The sequence below is a fragment of the Aythya marila genome (assembly GCF_965140915.1).
Source record: "Aythya marila genome assembly, chromosome: 2".
Taxonomy (NCBI): Eukaryota; Metazoa; Chordata; class Aves; order Anseriformes; family Anatidae; genus Aythya; species Aythya marila.
The window spans coordinates 136781232-136795772 of record NC_139043.1 but is presented as its reverse complement, the minus strand read 5'-3'; the positions used below and the strand labels follow the sequence as shown (position 1 = coordinate 136795772).

Below are 14541 nucleotides of genomic sequence, written 5' to 3'. Positions count from 1 at the left end.
ACAAGATGATGCTGATACTGGAGAGCAGGCAGGCATAAGTTTTCTGTCCAAGCTGTTCTGAAAAAGGAAGTTTTTATTCCTATGGGCAGATTGGCCATAGAGAACATTTTTAGATATACAGCGTTTAAAGTTAGTTGCCACTGAGATTTAAATGTACTTAACTTAAATTTAAATTTGTCTTAGTTTAACGTAATGGTATGAAAGGCAAAATATATATCTTTCCAATAATTATAACTAATCACTTGAAATATTTGATACTTGATTACCTTTGAAAATGGTGTACTTCAAGAAAGATAAAGATTTTTCTGTTTTTTTTTTTTTCATTTTAATAAAGATGTTAATTGAAGTTTTTAATAATTCTTATCCAAATAGATCAATATTTTATTATCTAATAGATCGATATTTTGATCTATTAATATTTCATATTAGTTTTACTTTGAATTTTTTTTTTCTAAAGACGTAATCACTGGAATAATGTTAGCACTATACATTAATGATAGTTTTTTTACCATGTGCACATATTCCTATTCTGGAAAATACTGACTGCTCACAAAAAAAAATAAAAATCCTTCCTTTCAGAAGTTACAGATAGTAATAGAAATATAAACTTTCCAAATTAAAATAAATAAATAAATTAGAAACAGAAAGCTAATGAAATTAATTAAATTTCAAAATCTTGTGACACATTTTAGATACAGTACATAGTAAGTAGCTCAGTAGGGAAAATAGTAAAGGAAGTATATGCAGTCTGCACTTCCAAATGCTAATATCAGTTCTAGTATTAATTGCCTTTAATGTAGCCACTTAGGGTTGGAGAAATTTGCCAGAAAAATGGTGAACATAAAGAATGAGATCTATGCATAAACAAAGAAATGATACCATAGCTCAAATTAGTACTGTTGAGGTCTAAAACTATAATTTCCCTAGTACTCTTGGAAAGTATGGAGGAGTGTGATGTTGTCATTATTATTTGACAGCATAGAGATATTTGGGCTGTCAGTCACTGGATCAGTCCAATTCACTTTAAAAGTTACCAAAATTCATTACAATCTATCAACTTTCCAGTGAAATAGTCTTTGTCTTGTTTATGAGTTACAATCTTTGAAACACTGCAACCATGCTTTTCAAACTTGAAATTGCAGGTACCTCTAGCTAAAGGGTTAGAGGTTTTTCTGGGCTTATTGTACATAGATATTTGCTTGACAAGGCAGAATACAATCATTTTATTCAAATAAATATTATAACCTGATTTTTTTTTTTTTGCTAGTCTTTTTGTAGTGAAAAATTTTGTGTTTCAAGGCTACAAAGTTCTGTCCTTTTGACTCTCTCTTCATTCTTTTGAAATGCAATTACTGTTCAATGAAATGTTAATGCTCTATTCTATTTTTACAGCTGTTCCATGATGTACTCTACAATGTCGTAGTTTAATAATGCTGCTAAATTTTCTTCCTCTATCAATTTCTTAAAATTTCATAATGAAGTACAATGTGAAGATTGTAGTAAGTTCCTTTTTTTGTTTGTTTGTTTGTTTTTTGTTTGTTTGTTTTTTTGTAAACACAGGACAATATCTGCAAAGACTCATCACCAGGCCAATGACTTCAATATATTTGAAGGAATGGTCTGCCATGGAGTCTGTGTTGCAACAGTTTCAAGAGGCAAAGTGGTTTATGAAGGCGGAGTTGTCAAAGTCACAGCAGGAGAAGGCAAATACGTCTCTCGTCCACCATTCTCTCCATATGTCTACAAACGAGTCAGGCAGCGGGAGAAGGTTAATTAAACTAATAAATCTCTGTAATGCTTTCTAGAACATGAGGATAACTAGCTCTTGGGAACAGAGGTTTGGGGATTCAATGGTAATTTCCCTTACTAATCAAAATCTGCCAAGGTGGGAGGAAATGAAACTAAGGGGACTCAATTTTTATTGCTCTTCATATTACAGAGAAATATCATAGACTAGTTCCTGCTCTCAGGGTATCTGGTACAGCTTGTAGACAAAGTCTGGGTACTTTTAAAAATAAGTCCCACTTGCAATAACGTTGGACAAAATATTTTGCTCATGGGTAATCTGACTACCTGCTAGATTTAATCACTGATTTCACTGCAAATCAGAGAGGCTCAGCATCATGCTCAGGGATAAAACTTAAACTGGAGGAAGAGATCAATAGTTTTCTAACTCTTCCATGGAGCAGATATTTAGAGCTAAATCCTGTAGAATGCTGAACATTTGGCTGTGTTCCAGCAACAATGTGTTAAAAGCTGAACGTGTGCAAAGTGCTGGACCAAGTTTGCTGTTCAAACTGTTTTTCAATCTCTTTTTGAAGAGAAACTTTGCAAAAGACATGCAGATTGAATTTCCAGTGCCTATTTGCCATGTGAATAATATTTCTGAGGCCTTAGTGTTGCTTATTATGGGTAGGATTTTCCAAAGCACCCAGACAAAATCTGAAAGTCACAACTTGAATCAGTAGAATTCACTGCAGGATCTAAAAGTTGAATTAGACAAGCATTCATGTGAGATCTGGCTCTTTAAGATACTTCTAAGATAATAGTGTGCATTACATCCCTTTGTTGTCTTGTTGGACTACAAAAGACATGTCAAAATGGCTGAGGCTTTCCTCCAAAGACAGCACTTTCCCAGTAGCTGGTGGGGGCTGTCTGCAAGATGATAGGCATAATACACTTCAGTGGATAGGCAGGGAAGTCTGTTCATGAGCATGCAGTTTTTCCCTGGGAACTTAGAACAGAAAACAGATGATTGCATATTTGGGCTTTCCAAGCATAAAAGAATACATTTTTGTACCAGTACCAATCAGTGTAAGTTAGATAAATTGGAGGCATTTTCACTTGCATTTGGTCAGCATCTGACTATATTGATTATACATTAACTTTTATTTTGAAACCAAATTTCTCATTTAAATCTGTCACACTTTTTCAGTGTGAAAGAAGGTTCATGTTTGTGGGAGAAATGAAAGAAAATCCTGGACTTTCCAGGTCTACTGCATGAGTGAACCAGTACCCCAAACTGTGAATTTTTCTGGAGAAAAGATCTTCCCTTTCCATGAGACATTTGGTTGAATTGAAACAATTGCTCCAAAGGCCATACAGTTCCATGGCCAGCTTCAGGATAAGATTGTCACAAGCTAAACAGTGAGAACTCCTCATCTACAGTAGAATTATTCTGCATTTTTAATATGGATAGATTCTTGTTGTTATATTCCTCTCACCCATTGAGTCTGTCTTCAGTGGGATCTGTCATACACGAAGTTCAATGTGACTGTGAATCTGTTTAATCCACCAGGCATTAAAAATGTTTGGTACTTTGTTAATGAGGGATGCTTATTATTATTGCACTTTCTTTGTTGTGCAATGTTGGTCCCTTTAACTTTAAATGCAAAATAAATGCCATGTCATGGTAACAGAAGCTAGCTATTGAAACCAGATTTGTACTGGCATTACATCAGCAAAAAGTTAGGACATTCCTTTTCATGTAAGAGAACATGATGCAGTTCTTAAATGATAATTAGGTGCTTCCTCAAGCATAGCTATGTTGTGACTCCAGACCCTGGCATCTCTGCTGAGGCATCATATCCCATGCAAGAAGATTAGTACCAAAACTAAACTAAAATTTAAGATGAGTTTGGCAATCATAGAATTCTAAAAGACTTCAGTGGATGTTGTCATTTCTATTTCTGAAAAAAGCTAGGGAGAATTTTTCCATAACCAAAACATCAAGTGCAAAATGTTTTCAGAAGTGACTTTTCAACCAGCTCAACCTCCTGTAGTCAGCAGCTGGGATGGTGGATGGAAGATAGGAGTGGCTTTGTTTCACTGATGTTCATTTAACTCTCTTATCTGTACTAAGAGCATCACTGGGAAATATGATTACCTTAATGAAGAACAGGCTTAGAGTGTGAATGGGCAGTGAGTCAGCTATTCTGGAGAGCTTGCTCTGTACCTCTTCCCCCTGGGATTCCCTGATGAGTAGCCAAATTAATATATATATATATATACATATATATGGAAAGAAGCAAATACTGCAGATAAGTGTTTTTGTTTTGTTTTGTTTTGTTTTGTTTTAATATATTTATATGGAGTAATCTCTGGGATTTTGCTGCTCCAAGAAATGATTGAATGAAGGGAGGCAGAAGCATCAACAGTATGAGGTGAAACATGGTCCGTTACTTGTTAGAAAAATGGTTTTAGTGTTCTTTTGTTACAGTGAACAGACTGAACCACCTGCCTCCTGATGAAAGATGAGAACTGAACATTTTAGTTTGAGTGTAAGGAACATTTTCAAAAGAAAATTTTGATGGAATCGTTGGGTAGCATAACATTCAAAGCTGGGTTATATCAGGATTGCTATTTTTATTGTGTAGAGTTAGCAATTACAAGAAGACAATATAATACTGAAAGGTTTGAAATGCTTCATTGCAGGTCTGTCAGCCGGTTCCTGTTAAGAGAGCACCATATACAGGTCTGGTCTCAATTACACCCGTCGCACCAAAATAATAGCTGTGTTCCCAAGGTTTGGTTCTTGCAGGTAACTGTCTATTTTGATTAGTGAAAACTACTTAATGCTTCTCTGAAATTTCAAGAAAAGTGCAGCAGGCCTTCTGACATGTGACAGGCTTGTCTGAAATGAGCCCTCTCATAAAAATGAGTGGCAGCTCAGGTATAGAAAGCCTCTTTCCAACTGGAACCCCATATAAAACTTTCCACTGAGAGCACAAATGAATTTTAACTGTGAAACTGAGAAACGGGTATGAAGGCCCACAGAAAAGCTGAGCTCAGTTAGGCCATCCTTTTTGAAACAGCAGGAGTAAAAGTACAAGCCTTAGGCTTACAGTTTTACAGAAAAGCCAGAAAGAGTTTGATGTAAAAAATTATATTCTCTAGTGTTCCTTTCTTACAGACAATAAATCTCCATCAATTGAGCTGTTTGGGGTAAGCTGAGAGATTGGTATTGCAAGGACAACATCTGTCTTCATGCAGTAGAGGTGCTGCAGTCAAAGCCAGCTGTGATCTGATTGATGGCTGAGCTGCTATAAGGCTCAGAGCTGGTAACAGTGCAGTAACACCCAGCATCACCCCCTCCCTCTTCACCAGTGTCCACAGTGCACAGCCTGGTTATTGACATTCCCTCAAATGTGTAAGCCCTGGTGCTTGGTTGATCCTTCTCTGAGTTGATTTACTTGATAACCCAACAGAAAACAATTAACTTCCTTTTTCTGGCTTAGATTTCTGTTGGCATAGTGAATTGAACTGTCTCGTAGAAAAACCTAGCAAGGACCAGTGCTGAGCAACACATGGGTGGCAAAAGGCAGCTAGTGAGAAGGGCTGGGCAACAACATCTCACTCTTTAACTGTTTACAAGCTGCAGAAAAACCTCAGGAAAAAAATAAAACAGACAGGTACGACCTTCAGAAAGCACAGCTGGGGCATGATGCTGCTGTATGCCAACTGCAGCTGAAATATTTTTCTGCTACGGTAAGGGGGTTGATTATATGGGTCGGGGGTATGGTGAGTGTCAGTAAGCATGACAAAATCCGGTCTGAATTTTTGTGTGTATATAAATACCAACAGTGAGATCAGCTAGCTTGAGAAATAAATTCCCAGTAGATGGATGTAAAGCTCCAGTTCTCACCTCACATAAAATGGGTCTGTTCTTGGTCTGTTCTTAATTAATGAGGACAGGAACAAATCTGCAGTGCTGGGAGGGTGAAATTAGCTTTTCCACATTTCATTGTATTATTATTTTAAAGCACCCTCACAGGGAAATTCATCTAGAGCATCAGTAGCAGCAACAGAGTGCAGTGTGCTATTTGTTTTCCTCTGTCATAAGGGAGAAAGCTTTTGTAATAGAGAGGACTAAAGGCTAAAGCTGCAATAGAGTGAGGGAGAAATAATCATTCTTTCTAGCTCCTAGCACTCTTTCTCTATTATTACCTCTCTGAGTGACAAATTGCAAAGCAGAGATTTTCTTTTGAAAGATTATATCATATTGTCTTTTTCTTCTCTGTAGATAAAAGCAAATGAAAATGACCCTGCTGTCCTCACCAAAGCAGTGCATGCTGGTTCCAACAGTCAGCTCACAATCAACTTCACAAGAGCCAGCATGAAACATCAGTAACCAATAAACATACTGGGCTTCCTGCATGAATGTTGCCTTGCAATTTCTCTTGAAAAGAAACTTTATTATTGGAGCTGGGAAGCTCTTTATAGAAAATGGCGTAAAAGTAAAATAATAATTACAGTTATAATGTGGCAGCATGTCTGTAGGTTCTTAAAACTGTGTAGATTTGGGGGCAGTTCTTCTTAATATTTGTCTTTAGAGGGCATCAGTTAACTTATAAAATAAAAGCAATGAGCAGTGTCCTTTAAATATATTGCTGACATTTTTGCTTTGTTAGCTCACAGGACATGAATGTTAATTCTGTAATTCATTTATTAGGAAGATCTCCGTATTTAGAGATGCAGAGAATTCTCATACCAGATACTGGATTTGATTTTTCTTTTCCCCATTCTGGAAGGGATCAGGAACAGTAAAATGTTGATTCAGGGAAACTGTCACTCTTTCAGAGCTGCTGTTACATCTCCCTGCCCCTGTCTTTAAAGGAGTTCTGAATACTGCCAACTATACAGCCACGTGTTTATTATTATGGTCGTTTACTTTGTTATACCTGTGTGGTTAAATCTATACTAACCACACTGGTGAACTCATGTTCTGGCTTTTATGGAGGACTCACATTCATAAGTTAAAGGTTTATGAAGTTAGGTTACCATGGCCAGAAAATAATGCATTTTGATTTATTTATTTATTTTTATTGAAAAAGTGAGTTTATTCCCAATGTAAATCGTACTTTGTGGGGTTCTGTTTTCTTTTTTTTTTTTCTTTTTTTTTTTATTCTTTTTTTTTTTTGGTAATCCTATGGTAGGATTCTTGATGAAAAAAAAAAAAAAAAAAAAAAACAAACAAACAAAAAAATTTAATTTATCTTCTTAACCTGCATGTTACCATGTCTAGACAGGTTTTGAAACCTCAAATTCTGTTTAAAGTTGCACTTTCACATGCAAGAGCCCTTATTTTTAAGCAGCTGTCCCTGAGAAATATTCAAGAGAGAAATGGGGTGAACAGTAAAACATCTGTACAGGGATTTTATTGTTCCATATGTAGAAGTGTTATCCCTAGGTTCATGCCTAGGACCACAGCACTATACTGTACTTCTGTGTAACCCATAAAGTAAACAGGCACAGAAGGAAATTCATCTTTGTAAGACATACACAGAAAGCATATGATAATCACTATTATTTTTTTTAATTTGGCAGTGGAAGGCAGACTTGTAGTTCTTTCTAGATCTATAGGCATACAATGATGTATGAACTTGAAGAAGAAACAAACTCCTACTGTAGCTCAGTATTTCTTGTTCCTCTAAATAGCAAAAGAGACTTTTATTTGTATGATGATGGAGGATAATTGTGGAGATGATCAGGAAGAGCTACCACAGGTTCCCAATTCTTTGGGGTGACAGAACAGCAGAACTGGGCATGCAACACAATCACAATGACTGTTACAATGCAGTGGGGTTCACTGCTTGGTGTAGACTTCTGCAATGCAATGGCTTTTGTCCGAGTTTGTTGTCTAGACTCTCTTTGTAATCAACAAAGAGAACGAGGTGTTGCACTACTCATCCCTGCAGCAAGATCTAAAACAGACTAGAGGAACCTGTTCAGAGTTGTTCTCCTTTGGGACGAGATGAGTAGTTTTCTTGCAATGCCAATTTGTCTCCGCTGATTACAAAGAGGATACAGCATGAGTGATCTGCAGATGTCTACCCTGCAGCTGCCTTTCATTCACCTCCTCTTTGCCTCTCAGAACTGAAACTTTCTGGTAAGAAGGATGCCTGGCATATGTTTTGTTTCATCAAGAGTGCAAGAAATTTGAGAAGAGAAAAGGGGAAAAATCAGGTAGGAGAAAAAATACATTTCTACTTCTAGTGGTAATTTAAATGTGTATGAAGTCTTTCCAGTGTTTAACAATTATTAGAGCCTTGCAATTGCATAGTATACCTGTGAGACAAATAAATATAATAATTGCCCACTGATGAGAACTATGCATGCTCAAAGCTCTGAAATCACTCAGGAAGTTGAAAATGTGTAGTTGCCTGTTGTTTTAACATCCAGTGTTGGCTTAAGTGTGTTGCTCAAGGCAACAATGACTCAATTATCACAGAAATGAAACCCAGGAGTAAAGGCTGCCAGCCCTTTGGATACTGTGGATGTGCCCAGGACTTTTAAATGTCCTTTGGCTCTTGGGACTTCTACTGAGATGAAAGTGATACAAAAAACTGCAAATCATTACAGCCCAAAGGAACAAAGGTAGCGATTTTTCTAAAAATGGATGTTTTCACAGTATGATAGCAGCAAGTAGTTTTATGAGTTATATAAACACCCACTATGTAAACTGAGCTTTCTAAATCATGAAAGTATATTAACCATGGAACAAGTACATAATCTATTAAGGTTTCCTACACATTTTTATTAGATAAGAAATGAGAAAACTTCTACCTGTACCATTAGCAAAGAGTTGTTATTTTCTGCTCTGTGTCATGCTTTATACTCCTTATAGGGAGAATCCTTTGGATTTTGTTCTTAACAAATGCCTACTATTCAAATACAATGACTGTTTTAATTATTGTTCAGGTGTGGAAAAAAATACTGGTGCAATGTGTACTGAACTTACACCAAAGCATCTGTTTTATCTACACATCCTTGAGCATAAAAAGTTACTGATGCCAGTCAGGTTTGTGAAATGCATGAGCATTTATTTTCAGATGGCACATGCTGGCCCTAGTACATGAATTCTGCCATTTGCAATAAGATGCCTAGTAATAGCCCTTAAGAAAAAATGTGATATCAGAAGAATTTCAGTTGTGCTATCCAGACACTACTACCAAAGTTAAGACTGTCACACTTCAAATCCCTGCAGTCTTTGTTCTTTTTCCACATATGATGGGCACACTATAATGGTGGGATCTTCACTGGGATATAATTTTGGAACTCCCCAGGTCTGTATCCCCAAGACACCAGCAATGGTTGACAGCAGAGCCAGAATAGTAGAAGATTTTTTTTTCCTGGTAGGTATCAAGTTAATTTGGGATGAAATATGATTATTAAACACATTTATGTCAGCACAGTTCCTTAACTGAAGCAGTGGAAGGAGTACTGAATAGTTTCTCAGTCCTGCCTCAGTTTCTGTACCCTCTCAAGACTTCTGAATTTGTCCTACAACCCCAGCTCAGCTATCACTTGCAAATTACATTTGCACAAAATTGTGCTGGGTCTGTGCTGTAACTGTTCTCCTAAGACTGCACCACAGTGGCTTGGAGAGCTGGTTTAGAGATGACTTCTGCAGCCCACACAGTTTCCTCGGGCCTTTACAGAGAAGTAAAACAATTGCTTTCCTGCAGATGTTTGAATCCTGCCTCATTTAGGCACATTCCTCAGCTGTCTTCAGCCATTACTGAGAAAAATGTTTGATTTCTTTTATCCTTCTTTCCATCCCTTGGTCACTCATCTAAAATAGATTATCTCTGATTGCTTTTAGAGGTGGCATTGCTGCCTTAAAACCCCTTTTCTCTGAAACATTAGATCTCAAGATAGAGGAGCTGGGGATCTGTTTTGCTAAGGCTGAAATACAGAACAACCTTGTCCCTGCTTGGCACTTCTCATTGGGATTCTGGTGGTTTCCCTCTGTTCTTGTACAGAAAGATTAAGATTCAAATACTTTGTAAAGGGAAAAAAATATAATATATATATATATATTTCCCTTTACAAGTATGTATATTTATTTATTTATTTATTTATTTATTTATTATTATTTTTTGTCACTCTCCCCAGCCAGCCAGAAATCTTCCGTACCCCATTCTCTCTAGTAATGATTCTCAGGGTGGAAATAGCACTTAAGGAGATTTGATACTGGCATAGCTGACATTGTTTTCATCCCCACAGTTTTCCAGAAATCCTCCTATGGCCAGCACGGGTTTATTGCCTGCTTCTCTACTGGCTGTCCTTGCATGGCTGGAAGAGCTCCTGTCTGTAGCACAAGAACCTGCAGCACGTCTCACTCCTGCCTGAAGCACGGGCAGATTGCTGCAGACAGCAGCAAAAATACTGAGGCGTAGCTTTACTGGGCCGCTGGAGGGCAGGGCTGGTATTATGTATCAGAAATGACACGAGGAGAAAGCTACCCTTATGTACAGCATGCATGAAGCCTATTCGCATATTTTGAAGTCTGTGGTCATTAAGTAGGCAGTAGCATCCTCATTATCAGGCTTTATTTCATCAGGAGCAAAGTGATCCTTTGATCCTCACTTTCCCCCTTTTGCAACGTAAAACAGAACTAGAAGAAAGGGTTTGACTGTTCTTTTCTTATTTGTTTTATGATGAAAAACAAGTGAATCAATGTCACAATATTGACAGGGCAGGGACCAGGGTGAAAGCAGTCATAAATCCAGCAGCCTCTGATGCAGCCTCTGATTTAGCACACACCCAGCTGCACACATGAAATGCTGCAACAAAATCCCAGCATGGGGAAAAAAAAAAAAAAAAAAAAAAAAAAAAAAAAAAAGCCTTTACACTTTCATCTTAGCTATGAAGGAAGCCAAATTCGGGGTATGGGGTGGTAATGAGGAGAGTTCCATAAGCACAGAGGTTGATAGGAAATGGCCTTGTCTGTGTTGTGCATCAGGAGGGTCAGGAGTGCTAGCATGTCTCTCTGAATTATCTTCACAAGACAATCAGGTCAGCCCTTCATTAATTTTGCAAACCAGATTTGATCCAATTGGCAGATTTTTCACAGTAAATCAAACAAGGTCTACACTAGTGAATGGTGTTTTAAAAGGAAGTTGAGTTCTGCTGTGAGCTGGGGGAAGGAGAGGGATAAATGAGTCAAAAGTCAACTCCAGACTTCTCCTCGGACTTTTGAGTGCTGGTGGTGTGTGATACATTTCTGACGAGCCTTACAGAGGTGGTTAGAGAGACTGCCCAGTAAGAGGAAAGATGTCAAAATTTTCCATTAAGCCTATAAATGAATAAATAAAGCCCTTAATTTCAAATGTACCTGTAGTTCACTTTTTCTCAGCAGAAAGAAAAAAATACATATATGCTTTTTATCTGTGGAAAACAATGATCTACTGGAGCAGAAGAGAACATGGCAAAAGAGGAAAGAGGACTCTGAATGATGAAGACAGGGGAACAGAGCCAAAATAAGATGCAGGAAATGTGAGGAGAAGGTAGGCAAGAAGAGGAACAGAAATAATTGCGGAACTGAAATAATTGTGGATGGAATACTGTCTTTTTATTGTAACTTGTAGCCTTTTTTTTTTTTTTTTTTTTTTAAGAAGAAAAATGAGCAATGTAATCATGTGGTTTAGGATTATGGTAAACAAAGAGGCTGAAGGGAATAGCTGAGCAACATGCAGAGGAGGCAACTGAAAATAAACAAGACACTGAACTTTTCAAGCTCAGAGGACAGAAACAAATGGGAGGAAAAAACTTTTTAAGGTCCATAGAGGATGAGAAGTATGTCTGTGTGTAATGCCAGGGGAAAGACAGGCCTGCATTTTCATCTGCACAACTTGAGGACCTCAGCTTAGTGGGATTTCTTTCTCTCTTCTCCACCACAGAGCAGCTGAAGGAATAGACTTAGTGTTGTAGGTCAGGGCAAGAACTGTTCTACCACTGAGATGAATCCGAATGTCTTCAAGGCCCTGAAAGCAAATTTGATTTAGAATACACCATTTTTCCTGGTACCCCAGGTTTAGGGAGACAGAGAAGAGCAAACTTACCTCCTTTGCCTGCCATGCAGCTCACCTTCAGCACACAGGTGTCTACTCACATGTATGCTCACTGAGGCAAACAGTATGTTAGGCTACTCGAGTGCATAACTCCAATATGAGTGTGATGGTTATATTTGGATGGACCAGGAGCGCGGCGAACAGGGCGGGCAAACAGGGCGTGGCGCGCCAGAAGGGAGTGGCGCGGCAGTTAGCGCGGCAGTGCGCGCAGGAAGGGCAGAGCGCTCCCCCTACACACAAACAACACCTCCTTAACAACAGCCGTAGCTAGGTGATAATGGTCGCCACCAGGCACGGAGCGCTCTCCAGAAAGTCGGTACACACGCAGACCGACTACCCGTTAAAAAATGCCACAGTTCAGGTCACCGGATGCAAGGAGTGTCTGAGCCTGTTGCTGCCATCGGCGGGAGGCAGAGAAACTGCGTGCGTGAGGTGCGAGCAGGTGGATGACCTGGTCCGCATGGTGGCGGAGCTCAAGGAGGAGGTGGAGAGGTTGAGGGCCATCAGGGAGTGTGAGCGGGAGATAGACTTCTGGAGTAACTCCCTGCAGGACCTCAAGGGGAGGTGCCGAGGTGAGACTCCCCAAATGGGGGCGGACCCCCTGCCCTGTCCCCGTCGGGCAGAGGGAGGGGATCTGGGAGCTGAGGAGGAATGGAAACTGGTCCCTGCTCGACATCGCAGGCGATGCTCTCCCCTTCCGGCCCCGCCTTCCCAGGTGCCCTTACACAACAGGTTTGAGGCCCTAGAGATTGAGAGGCCGGTGTGTGAGGAAGAGGTAGCAAATGTTCCCAGGAGGATGCCTGGGGCGAGGAGGTCAACCCCGCGCCTCAGGACTGCCTCCACCAAGAAAGACAGGAGGGTTATTGTTGTTGGTGACTCGATTCTTAGGGGAACAGAGGGCCCTATTTGTCGGCCTGACCCTACCCGTAGGGAAGTCTGCTGTCTCCCTGGGGCCAGGGTCAGGGACGTTGCCAGGAAGCTTCCTAACCTGGTACGCCCCTCTGACTATTACCCCCTTTTGATAGTCCAGGCGGGCAGTGATAACATCGAAGAGAGAAGCCTCGAGGCTATCAAAAGGGACTTTAGGGGACTGGGTTGGTTAGTGGATGGAGCGGGAGTGCAGGTGGTGTTTTCGTCCATCCCTATGGTGGCAGGGAGGGGTTCAGAGAGGACACGGAAAGCCCACCTGTTAAACACGTGGCTCCGGGACTGGTGCCAACGCAGAAATCTTGGGTTTTTTGATCATGGGGCACTTTACTCAGCACCTGGCCTGATGGCCGCAGACGGGTCCCTATCTTTTAGGGGAAAAAGGATCCTGGGCCAGGAGCTGGCAGGGCTCATTGAGAGGGCTTTAAACTAGGTAGGAAGGGGGATGGGGCTGAGGCTAGGATTGTTGGGGCTGTGCCAGGGGGAACAATGGCAAGGCCGGAGGATAAGGCAATGGCCCAGCTGAAGTGCATCTACACCAATGCACACAGCATGGGTAACAAACAGGAGGAGCTGGAAGCCATCGTGCGGCAGGCAGGCTACGACTTGGTTGCCATCACGGAGACGTGGTGGGACCAGTCTCATGACTGGAGTGCTGCAATGCCTGGCTATAAGCTCTATAGAAGGGACAGGCAGCATAGAAGGGGTGGTGGTGTGGCTCTCTATATTAGAGAGTCTTTCGAGGTTGTAGAACTCGAGGTTGGGAATGACAAGGTCGAGTCCCTTTGGGTTAGGATCGGCAGGGACAACGAGGCTAGTGTCCTGGTCGGGGTCTGCTATAGACCGCCGAACCAGGATGAGGAGATGGATGAGGAATTCTACAGGCAGCTGACAGAGGTTGCAAAATCATCAGCTCTTGTACTCGTGGGGGACTTCAACTTCCCTGACATATCCTGGAAGCACAACACAGCCCTGAGAAAGCAGTCTAGGAGGTTTCTGGAGAGCGTGGAAGATAGCTTCCTGACGCAGCTGGTTAGTGAGCCTACCAGGGGAGGTGCCCCGCTAGACCTTCTCTTCACAAACAGAGAAGGACTGGTGGAGGACGTGATCGTCGGGAGCTGTCTCGGGCAGAGTGACCACGCAATGGTGGAGTTCACTATTCTTGGCGAGGCCAGGAAGGGGACCAGTAAAACCGCTGTATTGGACTTTCGGAGGGCTGACTTTGAGCTGCTCAGGACACTAGTTGGTGGAGTCCCTTGGGAGGCGGTTCTGAAGGGCAGAGGGGTCCAGGAAGGCTGGGCGCTCTTCAAGAGGGAAGTCTTAATGGCGCAGGAACGGTCTGTCCCCACGTGCCCAAAGACGAGCTGGCGGGGAAGAAGACCGGCCTGGCTCAACAGAGAATTGTGGCTTGATCTTAGGAGGAAAAAGAGGGTTTATAAGCTTTGGAAAAGTGGGCAGGCCACTAAGGAGGACTTTAAAGAAGTAGCGAGGCTGTGCAGGGACAAAATTAGGAAGGCCAAAGCTCATCTGGAGCTCAATCTGGCTACTGCCATTAAAGATAACAAAAAACGTTTCTATAAATACATCAACACAAAAAGGAGGACTAAGGAGAATCTCCATCCTTTACTGGATGCGGGGGGAAACTTAGTTACAAGAGATGAGGAAAAGGCGGAGGTGCTCAATGCCTTCTTTGCCTCAGTCTTTAGCGGCAATACCGGATGTTCTCTGGATACTCAGTACCGTGAGCTGGTGGAAGGGG

General features: G+C 40.9%; 1 protein-coding gene across 4 annotated transcripts in view; it reads left to right on the top strand.

Moving 5' to 3' along the window:
* Positions 1–14541, top strand: part of DPYS (dihydropyrimidinase) — a 70746-nt gene that overhangs the window by 24948 nt on the left and 31257 nt on the right. The window contains exons 8-10 of one of the 4 annotated variants that reach the window (XM_082754081.1): positions 1561–1768; positions 4435–4540; positions 7874–9859. In XM_082754081.1, the coding sequence (XP_082610207.1) occupies positions 1561–1768; positions 4435–4509 (283 nt within the window). In that variant the 3' untranslated portion in view covers positions 4510–4540; positions 7874–9859. Of the gene's footprint in view, positions 1–1560; positions 1769–4434; positions 4541–6022; positions 6855–7873; positions 9860–14541 lie in introns of those variants that run through there. The other 3 variants (XM_082754080.1, XM_082754082.1, XM_082754083.1) reach the window with 3 other exon arrangements.